Below are 24962 nucleotides of genomic sequence, written 5' to 3' on the forward strand. Positions count from 1 at the left end.
AAGTCATGGAAATTTGATGATCGATCTGAAAATAACAAAGGATGAAGGGGTGGAGTGTTTGATAGTGAATTTCTGCACTTCACGGACAGCAGTTGGTTGCAGCAGAGACAGTTTAATTGGACTGAAAATGCAGAAAAGACGATTGAGGCACAGACTGAAGTGAGGTGTTTCAGGTGATGGGGGTTAGAAAGGTCAGCCATGTGTGTCAGATAATTCCATAGGGGGCATACAGTCAGTGGCATTCTGCATGCTACATTGAATTAGAAAAAAAACAACAACAACTGTATCTTGTAATTATTTCCAAAGGGATTCAGCAGAGGTGCAGGGTGTCCTTCAGTGGGTGGCCTTATAGTGGCCTGACAGTGTCACCTGCTTGTAAACTGCTGGGAAAATCAGCATGATTCACAGGTGAGAAATGCCAAGCTTCAGAAAATTGAGGCAGGATCCTGCTTCTCACCAAAACTAATCGCACACACGTATGATGTGTGCGCCTACACACACACACACACGCACACGCACACGCACACATGCATGCATGCATGCATGCATGCACACAGATGCACAAAAAGAAAAGAAAAAAAAAGCAGCAGCAACAACAACAAAGCCCTATTCCACACAACAAAAGCTGACATGAAAGAAGTGCATTTGAGTGTTCCATTTGCAGTAAGATCTTGCTAGTGTTAGTCCTATGTTTGTATTGGCTCTATTCAAAGTTGATTGGGATACATATGGTTTTTAAGGCAATGCAGCGAGGAAGGGCATTTCAGAATACAAATTCTCAGTCCGTAAAGAAGAGGCAGGCTGTTTCTGTTGTTTTTCTGCCAAAAGATGGGAATGTTTGATAGTTAAGGCCAAATTAACAATCAGTTTTTTGTGCAGTAAGACATGTTGGTGTGTGTCCAAGTGGAGGGCTGTGTGCTGGTATTACTGGGTTGTCCCTGGGAAGGTGCAAGTTGTTGTCTCTCCTGGGGAAAAATACAAAGCATTGTCTACCATTTCAAGGAAATAAAAATCACAATCTGTTGCCTGCCTGTACAAGGGAAAGACATTGTATTGTTATTTTGTCAGCCTGAGAGAAAAAAGATGCAAGTTATTATCAGCCTGCATGATAGTAAAGTAATACCTCTGGCTGTTCTTGGTGTAATGATCCAAGCTGTTTGTTTTGTATGTCCATACATAAGGACCCAAACCATAATCATAAATATCAAATTGTAATGTATGTTCTTGCATAAAGACACAAAGCATTGTCATGTATGACCATATATGAGGACCCAAGCCATTATCACAATGAGTGTACTTGCATAAAGACCCAAGCCATTGTCATTGTACGCATTATCTTGATGCGTCTGTGCATGAATATAAAAGCTATTGCATTGCATATACGTGCATAAAAGACTCGAGTCATTGTCATAAGGCGTTGTTTTGTTAGCATGTGTCCTCACATAAAACCCAAAGTGTTATGTCCGCGTATAAAGAACCAAACCGTTGTCTTGTATGACCATGTAGAGCATAAAGCGATTATATGTGTGCATAGAGGCCCAAGCCATTGTCTTGTATGGCTGTGGCGACCATGAAGCTATTATGTCTGCGCCACTGTCTTGTATGTGCATGCATACAGCCCAGGGCCATTGTGGTGTGTGTCCGCGCGGAAGATGGAGGCAGTTTTCCCAGTGGCCAGCCGCGGGGCAAATTGCTCCCAGTGAACAAATAATCGATGGCGCCCATCCTTCGGTGCCTACACACTACTGTCTCCCTGTTAGCTTCCACAACTTGGGGGTATTGATCCCCCCAGTTCTATCTCCCATCGCTTTGGGGATCTGCGAGCCATTGTTGTTTCCGGTCTCTGTCTTCTCTCCCTTCTCCCACTCCCATCCTCTCCCCCGCCCACCCCATCTCCCGTTTTATTTCATCCCTGGGTGTCTCCAGAGACGGCGTTTGGAGGATGGGGCTTCCTCCTGTCCTCCGCTGGCTTTTGTGGTCTCGCCTGCGGGTCTTGTGGACAAAGTTTGATTTTGAAGAGAGTGGGATGGAGGCGGTGATGTGTGTGTGTGTGTGTTGGTGGGGAGGGGGGGGGACGTGGCTGCTGATATTCGGCATTTATGTTTCCGAAACCGTCTCCCCAGGGGTTTAATACAAGTCGGTGTTTTGTTATGGTAGTAATCATACTAGTAATAATGATGATACTAATTATTATTATTATCGTTATCATGTTTTGTTTTTGTTTATTTTTTTACGGTCTGACGTTTTAAATCTCCGAAGATTTTGAGAGAAAGAGAGGGGGTGGGGGGGTGGGGGGGGGGGCGTTGAAGATGGATGAGGAGGGCCGTTGTGTAAATGTGTGAACCTTCTCGGGGCGATGGTTCAGAATGAAGTAGACAGACACAGACATCTGGGGGCCACGGTTAGTTATTGCTGCTCTCAGTGGATCGGAGTTCACGTTGTGCAGACGCGAACCAGCCATCAGTGTCAAGCCAGCCAGTAAACAAAGTGACAAGCAAACCAAGGAACAAGTGGGTTGAGAAACAGTTTGAGTTACGCAAAGCCGGGAGGTTTTTTTGTGGCACAATGCGATGGGTGTGAAGATTGGGCACAGTACGGCAGTGTCGGAGGAGCGCCGCGTCAAGTGACTGCCAGATACATCACGATGCGATGCGGGCCATACCGTGTGACGATAAGATGCTGCACGATGCAACACTGTTTTACACGCACACACATGCACGCGCACACGCACGCGCGCGCGCGCGCACACACGCACGCACACACACACACACACACACACACACACACACACACATCACTTAGAATTTGTGCACGTGGGGGACACAGGAGTGGAGGAGAAGAAAGGGGGTGAATTATTGCTGTTTCGCCTCTGTGGATAACGCGTAAAAAAAAAAAAAAGGCTTTTGATCAAATTCTCCAAAACGAAACACTATCGTTGACTTGTTGTATTGCATTGGCACTCCCCCCTCCCCCTCTTCCGCCACCCCCTCCCCTAACCCTTGGAACCCCCACCCCCCATCTTGTGTCCCCTTCACCTCCACTGTTCACATCCCCCACCCTCCCTGTATTTTCCCGCCGCCTTTGTCTCTTTGACCTTTAGCCAGTTTGAGATCACAACAGGTGTTCGATTTCTGTCGTTGATTAGCTACCCCCTCCCCCTCACCTCTACTCCTCAATCCACTACTCTCCCCACCCTCCGCATCCAGACCACCCCCCGCCCCCCAGCCTCCCTCCCCGCCCCCCAGCCTCCCCTCCCCTCCTCCCCGTGGTGTAACGATCATTGATGGCCACAGCTGTGTGCTGTGTAGAGTGTAGGAGAGCAGTGAAAGCCCACTCCGCCATTGTTTTAATAATGTGATGCCTGATCGCCTGTGTGCTGTCTGGCCCCTCGCTTGTCTGGTCCCCGCTTTCTGTGTGTGTGTGTGTGTGTGTGTGTGAAGAGAGAGAGAGACAGACAGACAGTGTTGTCTGTCTGCCTCTCTCTCTCTCTGTCTCAGTCTCCGTCTGTCTCCCTGTCTCTGTCCCTCTCTGTCTGTCTGTCTCAGACACGCTCATTCATTGTCTCCACGCTGTCGTTGTCTTTTTCTCTGTCTTTCTCATCGTCTGTCTTCTTTCTGTCTTTGTCGTACGAGCTTCTAACACTCTTTCTTACTCCCGTCCGTACTTGTGATTGCCCTCAAATAATCAGATTGTGTGAGTGTGTGTTTGAACGGGGGGGGGGGTGGGGGGGGGGGGGGGGGGGGGGCATAGTCCCTTATTTTCTCACTATTGTGTGTGTGTGTTAGGTGTAATCGTTATGTCTCCCATGTTGCTTTTTTTCGCCTTTGGTTGTGACCCGTCTGCAGTCCTTGTAAAAAAAACCCCCAAAAAACATAAAAACTCACACACAACAAAATCCAACAACAAACAACAACAAAAACCAAACAAAAACACCATGGGTCTTCTGTGTACCATGACACACAACCAACTCGTTCCTTTATCGGTGTCCTGCTGCATGCAGTCAGCTGAACTTGGATCGAAAACTTGTCAGCAGTGGATTTGGTGGACAATTCTGTTTGTCTGTCTCTGTCTCTGTCTGCTCTGTGTCTGTCTCTTTGATTATGTCTCTCTCCCACTCCCCCCGTCTCTATATCTTCTGTTTGTCTCTGTCTCTGTCTGCTCTGTGTCTGTCTCTTTGATTATGTCTCTCTCCCACTCCCCCCGTCTCTATATCTTCTGTTTGTCTGTCTCTGTCTCTGTCTGCTCTGTGTCTGTCTCTTTGATTATGTCTCTCTCCCACTCCCCCCGTCTCTATATCTTCTGTTTGTCTCTGTCTCTGTCTGCTCTGTGTCTGTCTCTTTGATTATGTCTCTCTCCCACTCCCCCCGTCTCTATATCTTCTGTTTGTCTCTGTCTCTGTCTCTGTCTGCTCTGTGTCTGTCTCTTTGATTATGTCTCTCTCCTACTCCCCCCCTCTCTATATCCCCCCCCACCTCTCTCTGTCATTGTTTGTGGATACGGGTGTACGCGCGTGTTTGTGATTTTATTTTATGATGTATGTATTTATTTTTTTCTGTATTTGTTTTTTGTTGTTTTTTTAGTTAGTTTAAAAATGTATTTATTTATTTATTGGAATTGATACACACATACGTAACATACGCACGCAGTATTTATGTTACACGCCATATCACACAACAATTAACCACCGAAAAGTTCATCAGGATAATTTTTTTCTCAGCGAGAGAGAGAGGGGGGGGGGGGGGGTGTTAAGCGATAGGCACTTAAAGACCTCTTTTCATTTTACCCTCGTAAGGAAAATGTTTAAATTAGTGTAGGAGATACAAGGAGAAGGAGAAAAGAGGAACAAATACATACACATCGGATGGCAACAGCAACAATAATAAGAACAAAAAAAGAACAAAATAAATGGTATAGAAAACACACACACACACAAACACACACACACACACACACACACACACACACACACACACAGAATCACCTGCCTCTTGCTGATTTGATAGGCCCAGCAGGTGAAAATCCCTTCCCCTTCAGCTGTTGCTGGTGAGAGAGCACCGCCCTCTTTGCACTACCACCCCCCGTCCCTTCACACACCGTTATTATTTTTCAAACAATTGATTCCAACTCAATTCAGAGGGATGGACAGAGGATGGGAGAGAAGGAGGGAGACAGGCTGAAGTGTGGGAGCGGCAGACGTTTTGCTGTCGATGTACATACACGTGATATAATGTTCTTTGACGGCCGCAAACAAAACACACAGCAGAGCTTACTGCCAGGTCACACACACACACACACACACACACACACACACACACACACACACACACACACACACACCAAAACAAAACAAAACAAAACAAAAGCCATCGAACGATTGAAGCAAGAGCAAACCAGCATCAAACACCATCTAGAGGGATAGGGGGGGAGGGTATGGAGGCTACAGGGGGTGGGGGTGAAGATGAGAGTTAATGGTTTCAGCTGTGTTCCAGCAGCAGACCAGCAATGACCGCCCTTTCTCTCTGTCTCCACGGGCTGCTGCGGTTCTGTCTCTGCACTGAATGTGAATGTGTATGCCGACATGTATTGATGGAGGCGTGGATTTGTCCTCTCTCTCTCTCTGAGTCTCCCTCTCCCTCTGTTTATCAGTAAGTCTGTCTGTCTGTCTCTTTCTCGTTCATCTGTGACATTTTTATTTTCATACTGTTTTATATGTAGAATTATGCTTCCTTTGGCAATGACCATCCCCCCCCACCCCCCCCGCCCACACACACACACACACCCCCTGTTACGTGTATTTTTTTTTAAAAATTAGACTAACTGTTTCATATTCACATTTGTATAGTATTTGTTAACACACACAATGTATGCTTATGTGTGTCTAAGTGTGCGAGAACGAGAGAGAGAGCGGGGAGAGAGAGAGAGAGAGAGAGTGTGTGTGAGTGTTCCTCTGTGTCATTTTCCCTGACGGCAGTTCACACGAACAATCGTGTTTGGGGGTGGGGGGGTTCGATTGGGATGTTACGTGAGTGACTTAATTGAATTATGATGATGATCATGATTTTGCACCATTGGAATTCTGTGGCATCCGTGCTGTGTTATGGGAGGAATGGAATACATTATATTTATTTTGCTTCAGCGAAATTTATGTATAATCTTAGAGGTTATATGCAGCCTTTGACCTGATAAACTCAGGGCAGAGGGGATAGATTTAACGCAACCAGTGACACGATTAAGGGAGTGGGGAAATGCGGGGTGAGGGACGGGCGCGGGGACTAGGGACATTTAGCGGGTTGAAAACCATCATGCATCTGCCGATACGGAAGATAACGAACTGCGTAAGATAACGTGTAGGGGTGGAAGTTGGGGGCGATAACAGTTTGAGTTCCAGAGGTGGCTGAGCGCAGAACACAACGTCGGTTTGTTACAAATACCATGATTCCTTTGGCCGGGCGCTCGCGTTTCACTCATGTATACCCACATTCAATGGTGTATGTGCGTACTGAACCAAATTACTCCACGAAACATGTACGCACGCACGCACGCACTCACGGACGGACGCACGCACGCACGCACGCACACACGAGCGCGCGCGCACACACACACACACACACACACACACACACACACACACACACACACGCACGCACGCACGCACGCACACACACACACACACACACACACACACACTACGACACAACAAAAACCCTCCATGACACACACATACACACGCACCTTTATTCGCGAAAAGCGATAAACTTTAACACTTCTCGATTACAGACGCCACGACGGTCTGAACAGTGGCAGAAAAAAGGGCGTGTGTGTGTGTGTGTGTGTGTGTGTGTGTGTGTGTGTGTGAGAGAGAGAGATCGTTAAATTTTGTGGCCAAAGGGGGGGCTCGGGCTATCGAATGCACTGTTGCGGCACACTATCAAAACTTTGTGAGGCGGCCATTATAAGCGTTCAGAGGTAGCCATGCGATCAGGAATCTGTCCTATTGTATGTGTATGTGGGGGGTGGGGGTAGTTGAGGGGGGAGGTGGAGGGGGCGTCCTCCTCCCAGCCCTGCCTTGTCTCTTTTCTCTGTCTGGGTCTCGTTGTCTCTCTCTCCGGACCATCTTGTCTTTCCATCTGTCTGGTGCTCTTTCTCTCTGTATGAGTGACACACACACACACACACACACACACACACACACACACACACACACACACACACACTCTCTCTCTCTCTCTCTCTCTCTCTTCTCCCTTACCCCCTCTCTTTCTCTCCCCCTTTCCCTCCCCCATTTCCTCTCTCTCCCCCCTCTCAATCCCAAAGTGCTTCCCTGCTGAGTGGAGTCCACCCCCTCTCCCTTAGCTCTCTGTCATTGTCCAGGCTGGATTTGTTGGTGGAGTGGGGGGAAGGGAAGGGCGTGGGTTGGAAAGGTGAACTGGTGGCGGCGTCTGTCCTCTCGCTGTTTGATGGAGAAGGTCGGGGGGAGTCGGGGTGGAGGGTGCGTCTCTCACTGGGCTTTGAAAAATCGCCTTGAATTTTCTCCTCCTCCTTCCCACCTTCGATTTTTTTTTTTTTTTTTTTTTTTAATTGAATGGGAAGGGGGGTCTTGTTCATCCCTCTGCTGTCATTTAGTCAGCAGTAAAGAGGGGGAGGGAGGGAGGGAGAGAGAGAGAGAGAGAGAGAGAGAGAGAGAGAGAGAGAGAGATATCCATCCCCAAACAATAGGCCACGCATGTTTTAATTGTCTGGTCCCCCAAATGAGGCTTACCGTGCCCAGAGATGGATGGATGGCCTGACGAGAACGACAGCGACGCCCAGCCAGAGGTGCTGGCACATTCCCCTCAGGTCCCCCTCTTTTGACACACACGCCACGCGCAGCACACGGGTTCTCTGTCTGTCTGTCGCTCATGAACTACACGGGGAAGGGAGGAAGGACTGAGAGAGAGAAAATTAAGCAGCAGGTCAAGAGATGAACGCAGACTTTAATCTGTGATATTATCCTCTTTGTCACCTCCTCCTTCCTGTCTCAGCTCAGCCTCCTCCTCTTCCCCCCCCCCCCCCCCCCGTCATCTCCTGGCGCCTCCCCTCATCCCCCATCCTCCATGCTGGTACAGCTCCCAAGTTTATGGCCGAGTGCGCACAGAACGCCTCTTATGCCTGTCATCTTTCTGTCCACCTTCCCCCGACAGCCGGCCTCGTGTAACTAGGGTCTTCTCCACTTGTCAAAAGACACCGACAGATTTTTTTTAGGGGTGTGGGGGCACAGTTTAAGTTGTATGTACGGCGCTGGTCCATGTTGGACACAGTATGGGGTGGTTTAAAAAAAAAAAAAAAAAAAAAAAAAAAAACCCAAAAAAGAGGAACAGGGATTTTGAGCTCTCTTTCCAGGATCATGCGTGTGCTGTGGGGCTTTCTTTGTGCTGTTGACTCATTTTGTCGGGGAAAACAAAATCATTGATGATAAATAAATAAATAAATAAAATAAAAAAGTGTGTTTGTGTGTGTGTTTGTGTGTGTGTTGGGGGAGGGTGGTGGTTAGCATGTCCTTTTTTGGGGTGGGTGGTGGGGGGATTAGGTTGATATTACATGGAATTTTCCACCCTTTGAAGTGGTTTCCCTCACTTTTGGCTGTTTGAAGTGCTTTCCCTTTCCCTTGGCTGTTTGATTTGATAAGCAAAGTGAACAGTAAGTTATCGTTAACGAAGTTGAATGAAGTTTTCTTTTGTGGTGACACCGTGACAAGTGTAGCGAAGCGGAGAGAGGTGAGTGGAGGGTGTGGAGGGTGTTGGTGATTTCCTCCCTGTGACGCCTGCAACTGGCCATACAGGGCCAGCTACTACCACACGGGGAGGGAGGGATCGAAGTCGAAAACAATGAACGTTTCATGGATTGGGGGCTCCCGAGAGGGGGCATACTAAACCACCTGAAAAAATGCGTGCGGGCTGTGTGTGTGTGTGTGTGTGTGTGTGTGTAAAGGGGACCCCAGTTCCATACGAATGGGGATAGGAAGGGGAGGCTATCCGAGCGGTGAAGGGAGGGTGTGGGGAAGGGGAGGGGAGAGGCGGGAGCAGAGGGGATAAACGGGAGACAAGGGGATCAATCAAGAGAGAGCGGGCTGACAGAATGAGATCAGGGGCATAGTTGCGCGTACGGCTGTGACAGGCCTTACATTACCTATCCTTCCATTAGCAGCAGAACTGGGGGCCTGTCTCACACCCCCCCCACTCCTGTCCCCTCTTCCTCCTGCCTGGTTCTCTGCCTGTGGACACCTCTCCTCAGCCTTCACTTCTCTTCAAACTGTGGCCAGTGGCGAATCTCCACCTCCGCCTCCTGCTCCTTCACTTCTCCCCGTGTGGAGGAATGTACTGAGGGTCCACCACCTACACGTCCTCCTTCCTCTGTGGGGCTGGTGGCTCTCTGGCGCTGCTTGTGAGGAGCTTCTGTCCTGGCCTCTGTCTTGGAGTTAGCCGCCGCCCTCGCGCCTTCTCTTTCCGGCTGTTCTTCATCAGCCCCGCCGTCAGCTGGCGTCTTTATTCCTCATTGTTGGTGATGGTGGTGGTGCGTCTTCTGTTTGGAGAAGTGGGCCAGTGTTAGTGTTTGGAGTGGAGGCTGGGGGTGTGCCAACCGAGCGACGTGATGATGATGATGGGGGGTGGACAGCGTGGAGGTCAGTAATGAGTCTGCCTGTTGTATGTGGACGTGTCTTGGGTCCGTCAATCACTTTATTTTCTTTGACGAGTTGTCGTTTCATTTCTCTCTCTCTCTCTCTCTCTCTCTCTCTCTCTCTCTCTCTCTCTCTCTCCCTCCCTCCCTCCCTCCCTCCCCCCCTTCCACCCAACTGCGATACGTTTTGTCTTTTCCGTTCTACGATACGTCACGTGTTGGTTTTCAAATGTAGTTTTCTTGGAAGATACACCTGATTGTGAGATTTCAGTAAGGCGTATATATAATGATAAAGAAAATGAAGAGAAAAAAAGACATACAAAACAATTGAATATTTATGTTCGGGCTGTTTAAATTTCTTTGTTTTTTTATGACCGTAGAGTTTCTGAAGTACAATAAAATAAAATAAAAATAAAAAGGAGGAAAACATAACTAAAAAAAAACCCAACCCACCGTAATTACAAACGTTTCTGATTCCAGGTTATTCGTGGTAGGACCCATACACGAAACGGAGTTCAGAACACACACACACGCACACACACACACACACACACACACACACACACACACACACACACACACACACACACACACACACACACACACACACACACACACACACACACATGTTTTCACACGATAACAGTATAATGTCTAATGGCCATGACTTCCTCTGCTTCTTTCTCTCCCCCGCCCCCCACCTTCCCTCCCCACTTCGGCCATCGATAGCGGAGAAACATCTCGAGGCGGTTCCGCGCGCGCGCGCGCGTGTGTGTTTGCAAAAAAGAGAGGAACGCAAAATTGACGTAGAAGTTACCGCAGTTTCCTTTCTGTCTGTCTTTTCTCCATCCCAACTTCGTCCTCTCTCTCTCTCTCTCTCTCTCTCTCTCTCTCCCCCCCCCCCCCCAGCCGTGCCCTCCAGTGTCTATATCAAGTTTCTGCCCCTTCTCTCTCCCCCATACTTCCGCTTTCTCTCTCGTTTTGTGCCCCCCCCCCCCCCCCCCGTCCCCCAACACCCCTCCCCCCTCTCTCAAAATCCACTTCACCTCTCTACTCCCTCCACCCCTCTTTCTCTTTCTGCCTCACTGTCGCATTCCATTGCAGCGAGGCTAACTGCTCTGGAAGAATGATTAGAACTGACAACTCTGTTTTCAATGTCGGTGTCTGATAACGTTGATGTTGTCGGCGTGGGTCTGTTCTGTTGGATGATGAGTTAATGATAGAACAAAACGGGGTCAGAACCTGTGTTATCCCATCCTGCCCGACAGTGTGTTGAGGATGGTGGTGGCAGTCACCAGAACGTACAGTGCTGAAGCTGGTGGAACAACAATGATTGCCCACCGTCAGAATGCTGAAGACCCTGAGTCAACGTTGGGTTGAGGAGGATACAGAATGAAGGACTTCTGTTTCCGTTCTTGCTGCTTTTAACCCCCACCCCTTTCATTTCTTCTGTTCTTTTTCCCTTTCTCTGTTTTCTTCTGTCCTATTGTCCGTTTTTTCCCTTTCCTTTCGTCCGCCCATGCTTCCGTCCTCTCATTTTGTTTTTCTTCCTCATTCCTTCTTTGTGTATTCTCTCCCTTCCTTTACTGTTTGTTTTTATTTCGTCTCTTCCTTTCTTGTTTTCGGAATATCGTTGTCTTTCTTTTCGTCTTCCTACCTTCAGTTTTGTTGTTGTTTTTGTTTGTTTGTTTGGGGTGTTCTGCTTCTTCATTTCTTCCTTCACGTTTCTCTGCTTACCTAAAACAACACTCGTTGCAAATGGCTTTATGTACGAAGAAAAGAAGGGTAAAAAACCAAACATAATCAAACGTCTTCAGCTTTTAGCACGGGCTGTAGGGAAGGAAAGAACCACTGGCAGAAAGAGGTCTGTTTCCAGCACAGGAAGGGGCATCACCCACTTCACCACCAGCCCTCCGTCCGGAGCCTGTTCCTGTTTCACCCACTCTTTGGTCGTGTCGCTACCCACAGTGGCCTCTTGACAGTGGGACTTTGTCCTGTTTCACCTACTCATCTATTCCTGTTTCGCCTCTTCAGCCCCCTTTCCCTCTCAGAACACACACACACACACACACACACACACACACACACAGATAACAACTGAATGCATAGGCAAACTGGGAATAGACGATCTGGGATGACGTTACGCCCACATCTTCCTCCACCACCACTACCGATAAGGCCTGGCTGACCTCCACTGACCGGTGGTAGTTCCGTTGGTCCGAAGTGCCCTTGTCGCCTTGTTGATTCTCTCTCTCTCTCTCTCTCTCTCTCTCTCTCACTCTCTCTCTCTCACACTCTCTCTCTCACACACACACACACACACACACACACACACACACACACACACACACACACACACACACACTCTCTCTCTCTCTCTCTCTCTCGTTCTCCATTGTATATCAATGAAGTAATGATTGAGGAGGTCAGTCATCACAAAGTACTTGGTCTTATTATTGACAATAGCCTGTCATGGTCTCAACATGTTATGATGACTTGTAAAACTTTATCCAAAAAGATTCATCAACTTTCTAGAATCAAGGATTTCTTAAACAAGCATCGCCGTAAATTATTTTTCCATGCTTATATTGAACCACATGTAAATTATGCCTCAACAATATGGGATTCTGCCAGTGAAAATGTTTTAAAACAACTCATGAGTCTACATAGAAGAGCCTTAAAGCTGGTACATCTGAAATCTTCGTCATTAACTGTCTCTGATTACAAAGATTTAGGTATTCTGCCATTGAAATGGAAACTCATTCATAATAAGGCGCTTTTCATGTTAAGATAATGTCTGGTTTTGCTCCTCCGTATCTAAAACAGCGATTCCTAACAAGTACTTTCCATAACAACAAGAAGATCGTGGTACCACTGACAAGAATTGATTTATTCAAATCGAGTCTCACTTACTCTGGCGGTTGCCTCTGGAACAACATCTTAACTAGTTTTAATGTTCATACAAGTTTCACTGTGTTCAAGAAAAGGTATCCTGAATACCTGATGGAAAAAAATTGCAAATCTGTTTAGTATACCATATTATGTTATGCCATATATTACTGTATTTCACCACGTCTCACTCTATCTCTTTATCTCATCCTCTCTATAAATACTATCTCCTCTCTCTTCTGTCGCTTCCCCCCCCCCCCCACCCCCTCTCTCTCGCTCCGCATTTTTATAAATTACGTGTTGTTTCTTATAAATATGATGCTTATTTAGTTATTATAATGTTTCTTTTCTCGTTTTGCTATGCATTTGTTAACATTTACTCATTACATGGGGCCTTCTGCATACCTTTTCTTTAGACATTTTTCCCTTTCGAGGGCTGGAGAAAGCAATTGTTTGCTTACTCTAATGCTGTCGGAAATAAGATTCATTCATTCATTCATTCAATCATTTATTCCTTCCTTCATTCATCCTCTCTCTCTCTCTCTCTCTCTCTCACTCACTCTATCCCTCTCATTACTATATTCATATACATTATTGTCATGAATGCAGGTATCGTGATTATGTACTTGTAAATGATGCTGTGCAATTGAGTGTATTTGAATGTCATGAATGTTTTTCTATAACCGTTTGTTATCTTGTGAACATTTTTATTTCATTTCTTTTTGCCCTGAGGGCTGGATGTAAAAAAACATATACATGCTTATTCCACTTCCCTCATTAAAAGGATTCGTTCGTTCGTACTCTCGTACTCTCTCTCTCTCACACTCACTCTCTCTTCCCCAACAGTCTATCAGGGACATCCACAATGGCCTTGTGAGGGAAAAACAGAGTGTGACTAGCTTCCGCCATCACCCCGTTCTCTTTTTATTCGTGGAGCGAAGGAAATGATCTGTTTGCAAGTCCATGTGGTTGCCGAGCCAAGCGATGTCAGCTTTATTGTATCTGCAGTAGACAGTCACATGTGGTTGCTGGTAGTTGAGGGTGTTAGTGGGAAGGGGGTGTGGATGGGATGTGTGGGGATAGTGATGGGAAGGAAGGGATGGGGTGGGCATTGTTACGGTCTGGTCTCTGTGGTGGCGCAACAGGTTAGGCCTATATAGGGCAGGGTTGTTGGTCCTGGGGATGGAGGGAGAATGCACGTGTCCGTGTGATAAAGTCGTTGATAGTCTCTCTGTCTCTTGTCTCTGTCTGTGTCTGTCTGTCTTTCTGCCCATGTGTGTCTGTCTGTCTTAAACCTTCTTCCCACCCTCCCTGCGAAGCCACAATGTATTACCCATCAAGCTCACCCCCCTCCCCTGGAACAAGTTAACCTCCACCCCACCACACCCCTAGTCCTTTCCCCAACCTGGGTAATTCTGTCTCTCCCTCAGTCCAGTCCTCACTCCTTCATCTCTACCCTCTCCCTCCATCCAGCCCCATTTGTCCCTGTCTCTCTCTACTATCCTTCACCCTCACCAACACCCTTTTCTCCACCCCCTCCTCCCTCCTGCTAGTCAAATAGGATCGATAATTTGGCAACAATTTTCTCTGCTGTCGGCTACCGGAGCTGTGCTGTATTTTTTCCCGGCTTGTGACATTTCGCAGTGGAGCTGTCCCTTTTTGTTGTGGAGTGGAGATTGTAGTCAGGATTGGCAAGGAGAGGAGGAAGCTTATCCACACAAAAAAGAGGGGGGGGGGGGGGAGCAATATGCAAACAAGCAAACTAACAGTCCTGCTTTTTCCATTATTGTTTTCACAAGCATGTGCACTTTAGAGAGAGAGAGAGAGCGCACGCTTTCAAATTGTTGTGCACTAGTGGTTCGTGCGCACATGTGTTTGTGTGTGCGCGCGCGCGTGAGAGATAGAGAGAGAGGGGGGGGGGAGAGGGGGGGGGGGGAGATTATTTCTGCTCACAGAGAAATATTTGCTGATGCCTACACTGCCGACCTTTACAGATGTATGGTCGTGTAACTGGCAGTGCACTAATTAGGAGGAAAATATCTTCCTTTATTGTTTTGCTCACAGTGCTTCTCGCCTTGTGGATTGTGTTGGCCCCAGTGAAGTCCAGTCAGTGAGCAGTGTCAGACAAATAGGTCCACACATTCCATCTTTTCCCTTATTTAAAAAAAAACCATTTTATTTTATTATATATATATATTTATTTATTCATTTTTACTGAGCACTTCATCCCCCTTCCCCCCACCCTTAAAAAAAAAGAGAAGAAAATTCTACTAATCTAGAGATAGTGAGAGAGCATGGATTTTGCTCCTATGTATTGTGGAGCTGGAGATGTGTGGAGCTGGAGATGTGTGGAGCTGGAGATGTGTGTGTGTGTGTGTGAGAGAGAGAGAGAGAGAGAGAGAGAGAGAGAGTGTAATGAGTGAATGGGAGAAAAGAGAGCAAGTGTCAGTGTGTCTGTCTGTCTGCTCACAGGTGCCTATACACAGGACAGTCACACAACTCTCTCTCTCTCTCTCTCTCTCTCTCTCTCTCCTCCCCCACCCCCAGCCCGACCCCCTCTCACTCTCTGCCTCATTGTAAACCAGTCCCCACTGTATCAGTTCAAACGGCGGCACTGTAGTTGGATGGGCTGTGCAAGATGGCAAATGGCCTATCGATTGGGTGGCTGTTTTATGGCGGTCCATTAAAAGATGGCTGGCACAGGCGATGAGGCATCATCCTGTGGATTGTGGTGACAACTGGTCGATGGGGGGAGCTAAGTAAGGCAACAGCGACAACGACAATGGCCACGTTTTGTTTTGTGGTTGTTGTCATCGTCGTGATGGCAAGGAAAGGAAGAGGTTGGAACGAAAGGTGGATTTTGTTTCTGTGTGTGGTGGATATTGTTCATTACTTGTTGGTGGTGATGAACTATGAGGAATGTGAGGGGTGGAGGTGGGGTGGGGGCCAGAGACAAATAGTTCTGGGGTGAATGGGTGCTTAATGCTGGTTTGGCCCAAGGTGCTGGATTGCGTGTGTCTGAGAGTGTGCATGCATGTGTGTGTGTGTGTGTATGATTGTGTGTGTTGTGTGGTTTGCCAGTGTCAGAGAGTGACATGACAAATATATTTGATGTGTGTGCAAGGTTGTCCAAATCAGAGTTTGAGAGTGACATGACGTATTAAGTGTGTGTGGAAGTGTTTCGAAGTATGTTTTGTAGTGGGAGGTAGGGGTGGGGGTGGGGGTGAGGGCTAGGAGAAAAAGGAGGACCAAGGAATGAAGGCCCAGATTTAAAGGAGGGGAGATGGTGGTGGTGGCAGTTGTGAAAGAGAGCCCTGAATCCTAGTACTGGCCGGACAGAAACCGTGCTGTCAGGGAATTCATGATGTGCAACATTTGTTGGTGATGTGGTTTTGGTTTTCTGCCTTTGATGTCTTTTGCCACATGTATACTCACACATGAGCACACACAGGCACTCGGACACATGCAAACATAAATGCACACCATAGCCTTTCTCTCTCACTCACTCTGTCTGTCGTCTGTCTCTCTGTGTGTCACACACACACACACACACACACACACACACACACACACACACACACACACACACACACACTCTCTCTCTCTCTCTCTCTCTCTTGCAAGCAAGCATGCAATCACATGCAGTAGGGTAAAGGTTAAAACATTGATATATGTGATTCTATTATTCGCCTGCACTTTAAAACTGTGAAATGTCAATCAGTGTTGACAGTACTACTTGACTTTGGTAGTTACCTTCCATCGCACAACGTTCACATTGAGAAAAAAAGATGTTTTTTGATGGTGAGCAAAGGGATTCAAAATCGTAGTTTTTGTGTGGATTTTGACTCTTTTCTGATCCAAACTCCTATGAATCAGTTGGAACATTGAATACTGGAGTTGTCTGCTGGTCTGACCTCTTGATAGCTTCATGATTGGCTTCATGATTTCTTTGAGTCTCTCTGAACATTGTGTGTATGCACATTATTGCATTACATTGTATTGAATTGTATTGTATTATTATGAACTTGTCTGTTTAGCTCCCAGTTGCCTCCCAGCTCTCCACAATTTCTTTCTTTTTAAAGGGAAAGGATGGTGGAGTGAAATTCTGTTCTCTTTTATATGTTTTTAATAGCAGCAATTATGTGTGAGCCATGAAGGTTTTGCTAGCAAAAGGATGGGTAATTGTGATGCTTGTCTGGTTCCTTCACATGATCTTTTATAACCATTCAACCCACATCACCGTGCTTCAGAAATTTCAATTTTGCGCCTGCAAGACAGACTTATCAAGTTAATGGGACACATTAACTTCAAAATGAGAACTGAGATTGTGTGTATTGATTGGATATTAATTTTGATGGAGACTGCAGTTGGGTATGAATAGAGGATCATACTGGTAGTGATGAGGATTGATATGTATTGATAAAGAACTGAGGCTCATGCTAATCTGGAGGCAGGGTATCAAGATGTTTGTGTTTGTGTGTGTGCAGGCACGTGCCAAAGAAAAAGAGAGAGAACTCCAGCGTGTGTTTGCCGAGAAGGAACGACAACTGCAGGAGACACAGCTCTCAGTGGCACGCAAGCTTGGGGAGGCTGAGCAGAAAATCATCTCCCTTCAAGCTGGTGAGTGGCCAGAGTTTGTGTGCATGCTTCTCCTTCAATACAGCCTTGAGGGTTCATGCTTCGCTCCATGCTAGTTAGGAGTCCAGATCCAAGCGTTCTAACTGAACACGCACACACCATGATAGGTGCTGTGGCTGAATGGTTAGAGCGATTCTTGCCCTGTTTTCCTGTGTTTGATTCCCATTTTCATCCCACCTTTTGGGTGAAGGGTGGAGATTTTTCACTTCAACATATGTGAAGATCTGGTAGTGCCTGAACCCTGTTTGTGTGGATATGCATGCGGAAGAAGATCCGTGCACATTTAAATCCTGTAATTCATTTCAGTATTCACTAGATAATAGAAACACAAAAATATCCAGCATACATCAACCATGACAGATTCATCAGCAAGTTGATGTTGGTTTGTAATGAAAAGAATATGAAAACCATTGCATACAATTCTGTCCCTTGTTCCTTTTCATGGACGTTTTGAAAAGGGTGTTGAAACGTGTCAGTGAAATGTGTTGAGGTAATAACGTTTGCTTGGTTAACATATGTCAATTGAGTGTGTGTGTGGGTGGGGTGGGGGAGCGCGCGCCTGCCTTTGATAAAACAAAAGCAGTTTTAGGAAGTAGAGGAGGAAGGTGACAGCCACAGGCGCTGCCTTCAAACTACACCAGATGATAGATTTGATCAAAGGTTTTGAACCGTCTTTGTAAGGTGCTAACCTCAGGGTGTGGCTTGAAAAGTTTTGGTAACAGTTTCATCTTTATTATTAATATAATTGTTTTTTCATTTTCTCAGGAATGGTTATAACTTTATAAACACAAACTTTGATGAGTGTATGTGCACGCTGTGAATCTTGCAGAATAGATTTCCTGATCAGAGGAATTGCATAAAAGCTGACTCAGTATCAGGAGAATTGTTTCTGGTCATTCAGGCATATCCAGAAGGCTTTCAACTCCTTTTTCTGATGGGCCTTGTCAGTAATCACTAACTGTGGACTTGGTTGACAAGTCACAGGAGCTATGTTGGCATAGATGGCAGAGGAATGGGTAATTCATGGGAAAGGAGAAGAGTGCGCAAATTGCTAGCTTGTTTGATAGTGATCTTAGCACAGAATTGCATTTATTTTGTAAACTATATTGAAAAATGACAAAGATAAACACAATTTTATGGAAAGAGTTGAGCTGATAAAGTCAGGATTGTCAGTTGATGCGACCGTGCAGTTGAGCTCAGTCCGTAGACTATTTGATTTATAAGAAAAGACAAAAAAGAGTTTGGAGTGTTTAATCATTATATCCTCTTGGATAGTGAATGAGTTTCTCCTTGTATTTATAATAATCAAGAATGGCCAAAATGAGGTGTCTAATCCAGCTTGATAATTGGAATAATGAATAAAACTGGTCTCCTGATTATTGAAATGATCACCTGAGTTTTCTCCAGTCAAGAGCCACATAATGAACTTTTTCTTATTTCTATTAAAGAATAACCACTGGATTTTTATTTTTATATATATATATATTTTTTTTTTTTTTTTTTTTTTTAAAGGAAAGCACATCACATGATGGTGTTGGGTCTCAGAATGGGAATACTTGTTATCAGTGACTGATTGTGGCAGATTTACTATGTGCATGCTTTGGTTTAGCACAGTGCTTTCAGACCAGTGTCAGGGGAAGGGAAATGCTTGGCACTGAGGGGCTTTCTGCCAGCCCCCTTCATCCCCCCTCCCTCCCCAGTCTCTTTCATCTACCTCTTCTTTCTTGTGTGTTTGTCTACCCTCTCCATTCCATGGGGTTTTTTGTGTGCCTCTTTGCTTGTTGTACCTGCACACTGAATGTGTGTGTGTGTGTGTGTGTGTGTGTGCGCTCGCGCGCACGTATGTGTGTGTGTGTGTGTGTGTGCGCGCGCGTGCATGCATACATGCATGTTCAAGTGTGTATGTATGTGTGTATCAGTTGTGGCTTGGCTTTGACCATTTATGAACATATTTTGGTTTCTTCATCCCTTTTTCCACACTGGAAAATGGAGAAAAAAAGATGAAATGTATGTTTTACACACAAACATGAAAAGGCTTAAAGAGGGGAGCTACATGGCACCTTGTGAGATATTTTGAACAAGTGAGGACAGGGAAAGAGAAGCCATCATGCAGAGAGAGAAAACAATGTTGGTGGTGATGGACCAGACATGTTCCCATGTCAGATCTGCACCTGTCATGTCTCCTGTCACCTTCATTCGTAAACCAGATGGACATGCAGGAAGTGATCATTTAATGATTCCTCATACTGTCTTTCTCTCACTCTTTCTCTGTGTGTGTGTGTGTGTGTGTGTGTGTGTGTGTGTGCGTGCACATGCATGTGTTTGTGATTGTTCTTTTGTGTGTGTACTTGCGTGATGCATACATGTGGAATGACAATGACACTGGCAAAAAAACAACAACCCCAAAACGCTCACTGAATGCCTTGTGGGTTTATGTAGGATGTGGGAGGGACAGTGTGCACTAAAGTGTTGTGTGTATTGGTGTGTGTGGATGTAAAGCAGTGAGGTTGGAGCAGCAGATACTCATGAAAATATGTATAGATGGGGTAGGGGGATGGCAGAAAAGAAAGCAGTTGAAAGAACAGATTGTGTGGTGCAGTGTCAAACTGTTTTGTTTGCTGTCAAGTTGGGTTTTTTTGTACATTGTAATATATCTGTTGCTCGTGTGATGCAGCATTGGAGATGGAAAAGAAGGGGAGGGTTTAGAGATGTACAAGTCAAGGAAGAAGTGGATTTGGTTTTTTTTAACAAAGTGATTCTTGTGTTCACATGAAGGGGAAAATTCAGCAACAGAAAAAGAAATTTATAGGCAGCCCATCATGGTTACATGAATTAGTTTGGTTATTTTACGTGATTCATGCAGATGAAGATGCTGATTCATGCAGATGAAGATGCATAGATTCGATGTGTGGGAAAAGCTTTTGTTGTGCCTTAGAAATGAGTCTTATCCATTCCCAAAACACATTGTTGTGTCCAAGAATGTCTAGGTTCTTATTTTCAGGTCATGCAGCATGAAAACTTGCCTGTGTTTGCACTGAGATAAAAAGATTTTTTTTAACAATTTATTGTTATTTGACTGCTTGATTGTTATTCTGTCTGCTTATTTTAGAATTTTTGGAAAAACTCAGCGGTTTTGTGAAAGAGGATTGGGACAGGTATGTTGTATATGTTCGAAAGTAATACAGGGGTGTGTTTTGGTGTGTTTTAAGTGGGATTTCCTGTGTGAGGAAGTGAGAAAGCAGCGCTGTCTCACAGGAGCCATGCTTGCGGGCCATGAATTATCGAAGGCAGGCCTGACAGGTGTCGCAGCGATCCGGACCTGGGAGCTATCAGCAGTGGACAGAATTTAGAGATGTCGGCCCTCGCTTCCTTCCCTCCTAAATCATACACAGCTTCTGTCTGTTTGTCTCTGTCTCTCTGTTAGTGTCTCTCTCTCTGTCTGCCTTCCTGTCTCCCTCTCTCTCTCTCTCTCTCTCCCTCTGCCTTTAAGATTTGTTTTAGAATGGATTGAAAGGTCCTTACCTCCCCAACTTCGTACCTACCCACCAGCTCACCAAGCTTCCTTTCTCTTCACTAACTAAAACAAAAATAGTAACAATAAATGAACAAAACGTTGTACCCGTTGGATTGTGAAGTATGGAGAAGGGAATACTATAAGCGATATGAATAAATCTGAGTTATTGTGGGGCAAACTTATTCTGGATTCTGTTGTCACATTTATGTGTTTAGGTGTTCACTCTTGAATGTAGTCCACTGGGTATAACCCAAACCACTGTGGGTCTGACTGACCACGAAGACAATGCTGGGTAAACTGGAATGGAGCTAATGTCTTTTTTATGATGATTGTTGTCAACAGTTGCGATCGGTCGTTGTTACGGCCCCTCTTGTTTGTTAATTCATTTATGACACTGACAGGTTGAAAATAGAGACGACGGTGTGAAGAGAAGATCAAATGAATAAACATGTAGAAAAAAAGGAGTGGGTGGGAAGGAGCGGGGAAGAATGTGGGATATAAATTGAGAGGACATATCTGGGGAGGAGAGGTAGGAGGAGGAGGAAGAAGCCGGCAGACATGATGAGCTGGACAGCGCAGCCATCGGTTGGATCAGGTGGTGGTGTGCGCCCAGTCACGTCAAGTATATCCCTGGAATCTTGTGATCCGCTCCAGCCTTTTTCACCCAAAATTTATGTTTGACTTCCAACGACCCGTTCTCTTCCCTCGCCCTTCCCTTTCTTCCCTTAGTTGTTTTAATGATTATTGTCCCGTAGCCTTTACATCAGTCGTAATGAAAACATTTGAACGATTGATTCTACAATTCCTAAAAACCTGCATTCCTCCATCTTTTGATCCCTTTCAGTTCGCCTGTAGAGCTAACAGATCAGTTGAAGATGCCATTAGCATAGGTCTCTATCATGTCTCAAGGCCTGACTAAGCGCATTGGATTACGCTGCTGGTCAGGCATCTGCTGGGCAGATGTGGTGTAGCGTATATGGTTTTGTCCGAACGCAGTGACGCCTCCTTGAGCTACTGAAACTGAAACTGATCTACCATGTCCTCAGACATCTCGAAAATCCTAACAGCTATGCCAGGATCCTTTTCATTGACTACAGCTCTGCGTTCAACACAATAGTGCCATCAAAACTATATTTTAAACTGAAAGACCTCTCGCTGCCTGAATCAATTTGTGCATGGATCCTAAATTTTTGATGACGCAGACCGCAAGTTGTTAAGTTGGTGACCTCACTTCCTCCACATGCATTCTGAACATAGGCACCCCACAGGGGTGTGTTCTATCCCCACTGTTGTACTCACTATTCACACATGACTGTGCAACTCAAAATGAATGTAACACCATGGTCAAATTTGCCGACGATACAACTCTAGAAGGGTTGATTACGAACAGTGATGAGTCAAAATATAGGGAAGAAGTACATGAACTTGTCAGCTGGTGTGATCAAAACAACTTAGAACTCAACGTATCAAAAACCAAAGAATTAATTCTAGATTTCAGGAAGACCAGATCTGACCCCTTACCACTTGTCATTGAAGACAAGCAGGTAGAGATCATCAGCGACTTTAGATTTCTCGGACTGGTCATTTCCAACGATTTGAAATGGGAGAAAAATAAGGAAAAAATTGTTACGAAAGCACAACAGCGGCTGTACTTTCTTCGATGCCTCAAAAAGTTCGGAATTAAAAAAAGAAATCTGGTTGATTTCTACCGAGCAGTCATTGAAAGTGTGCTAACCTTTGCAATTATTGTTTGGTATGGAAACATTCCCAAGGCACAAGTTGCAGCCCTTAACAGAATCGTAAAAACTGCCACCAAGATTACCGGGGCTGATCTACCTTCTCTGGAAGACAGATATTATAAGCGGCTACTCAAAAAAGCAAAATCAATCAGCCAGGACGAATCACATCCAGCTTTTGGGATTTTCGAGATGCTCCCCTCTGGTCGACGGGACAGAAGTATAAGGACGAAAACCAATCGCTTCGCCAATAGCTTTCCCCCAAAAGCAGTCAATGCCATGTCTCTCGAACAAATCCAGTGTGATAAATAGAATTGTGCAACCAACAACCATCTACCTGAATATCTAGTCATCAGCCCCATCCACATGTAATATGCAGCATCTGTTCAAACGTACGTGTGTGTGTGTGTGTGTGTGTGTGTGTGTGTGTGCAGTGCGTGCATGCGTGAGTATGCACAATTTTTTATATTGATATGCACTTGTATGCATCTTATTTCTACTGCATCTGTGTCTGTGTATGATTTTAGATATATGTTTGTATCTTGGTATGTACTACTCCACCCCCCCCCACCCCCCACCCCCAATTTTCCTTGTGACCCCGGTACATTTGGTAATAAAGACATTATTCCATTCTGTTCTATTCACCTGTCGGTCTGTCTTGTCTCTTCTCACTTCTGTCTGTGTTTGTTTGTCGGCTTTGAATTTAATCATTTCTATTTCCTTCAAGTTTTCCCAGAAGATCCCAGTCTCTGCCCATCTGTTGCTTGTCTCTGTATCCCCATTCCTTTCATTTCTTCGTCCTCTGAAAATTGCGCCCCCCCCCCGCCCCCCACCCTCCCCCTCCCCGAGTTGTGAGGAAAATTGGAGAGACTTTGTCCCAACAAAGCAGTGCTTTCACGTGGTGGGCTGGGGGTGTAGGGTTGGGCCTCCCAGGCTGACGTGCAAGTGATGAGGATGCTAGATTGGCCGTCCTGTCCTTGTGGATCACACTGTGGTCAGGTGTCGACACACACGGTACTATCTGTGCTGCTGATCGCTGCTTTCTGCTGCTGCTGCTAGCTGTCTCCCTCCTTCCACCCCCCTCTCCTCATTTCCCTTCCCTTCCCGCTCCCGGCTGCTAGGGTCTGGTCTCCCAGCGTGTGTATTGCTGCAGCTTGGGGGAAGAAATCGGAGAGTTTGAAAGTAATGAAACGTCGTTTTTAGTCCGTGGGAAATGAGGAAAATCGACCACAAAAAAAAAAAGGGTGGAGAAACGGATAGGCATGGAAGAGGAGAAAGAGAGGGAGGGGTAGGAAGGAGGATGGGGGAGCCACAGTTCAGGACTGAGACAAAGAAAATTGGAAATGCTGTTTCTAAAAAAGGAGTCGATTTTGCCGGTTTCTTGTTCTTCTTCTTGTGTGTGTGTGTGTGTGTGTGTGTGTGTGTGTGTGTGTGTGGAAGGTGCGAGTCAGTAGCGATGGATAATAATACATATCCCAAATTCAGCAAGTAACTATATGACAGCTGTTTTTCAACTTCAGTGCCTTTTCAGAAGTTGGTTGACAAGTTAATGAAGTTGGCCCCGTTTCATCGTTTTGCCTGACTAAGCGTGTGAATAAAGGAGCTCCTGTGGGAATACCCCTGAATCGCTCGTCCTCCTCTCTTCCATCTCCCCACAGCTAGTCATGATTAGAGAGAAACGATGGCGTTATTATGTCATTCCATTGTGCTGTCTATCATGGTGAGCGATGCTACAGCTGTACAAAAACATTGCCACGCAATACACACGCGCGTGCGTGCAGAGACGCACACAAACACACACACTCACTCACTCATTCACTTTCTCTTTTATTCACAGACCCACCCCACACAGGCACGCGCGCGCGCACACAGACACAGACACACACACACACACACACACACACAAACGCGATCCAGCACCTACAACAAGCGGTATCGTGGCTTGCAGGGGAAGGATGATCTGTGCTCTTCGGTGATTGGGGAAACGACGACGAACGGCACCAACAAAGAAGGCATTGAGTCTGCCTGTGCTCCTCGTCTTGGCTGTGCCGTGCCAGACCGCGCTTTTCTCTGCGTTTTGCATTGATGATAGATAGCAGCTGGAGGCAGTAAGGTGGAGGAGAAGGAGGATGCTCCCTACACGGCTTTTTTAAGGGTTGGGTGGTGGGGGGTATATTGCACCACCTATATCGGCGCTCACGTCCTCTGAGAGGGGAACGGGAGAGGGAGTCTATCCCCCCCCCCTTCCCCCGGCCCCACACCCTCCACACCTTTTTTCTTTCTTTCTTTCTTTCTTTCTCTACTCTTCTTCCTTATTTGCTGTGCACTTTTCTTCCTTGCATTTTTTTTTCTGTCGGTGGGTGGATGGAGGTTGGGGTGGGGATGGATGTGCAGCACCGCGAAAATAGGCGGGGAGAGAGTCACTTCATTTCATGTGACCGGAGAGTCGACGGCAGGCACCTGCCACTGTGGAAAGGCGCTCACGCACACTGATACACCTGCTCCTGTGTAGTGCAATAAGTATGTCAGTG

General features: G+C 46.1%; 1 protein-coding gene across 1 annotated transcript in view; it reads left to right on the forward strand.

Annotated features, from left to right (window-relative positions):
- LOC143288476 (homeobox protein cut-like 1) overlaps nt 1-24962 on the forward strand; it is a 226721-nt gene that overhangs the window by 137811 nt on the left and 63948 nt on the right. The window contains exon 6 of the mRNA XM_076597003.1: nt 17031-17163. Within this exon, the coding sequence (XP_076453118.1) occupies nt 17031-17163 (133 nt within the window). The remainder of the gene's footprint in view (nt 1-17030; nt 17164-24962) is intronic.

Source organism: Babylonia areolata, chromosome 12 (genome assembly GCF_041734735.1).
Source record: "Babylonia areolata isolate BAREFJ2019XMU chromosome 12, ASM4173473v1, whole genome shotgun sequence".
NCBI classification, from domain to species: domain Eukaryota; kingdom Metazoa; phylum Mollusca; class Gastropoda; order Neogastropoda; family Buccinidae; genus Babylonia; species Babylonia areolata.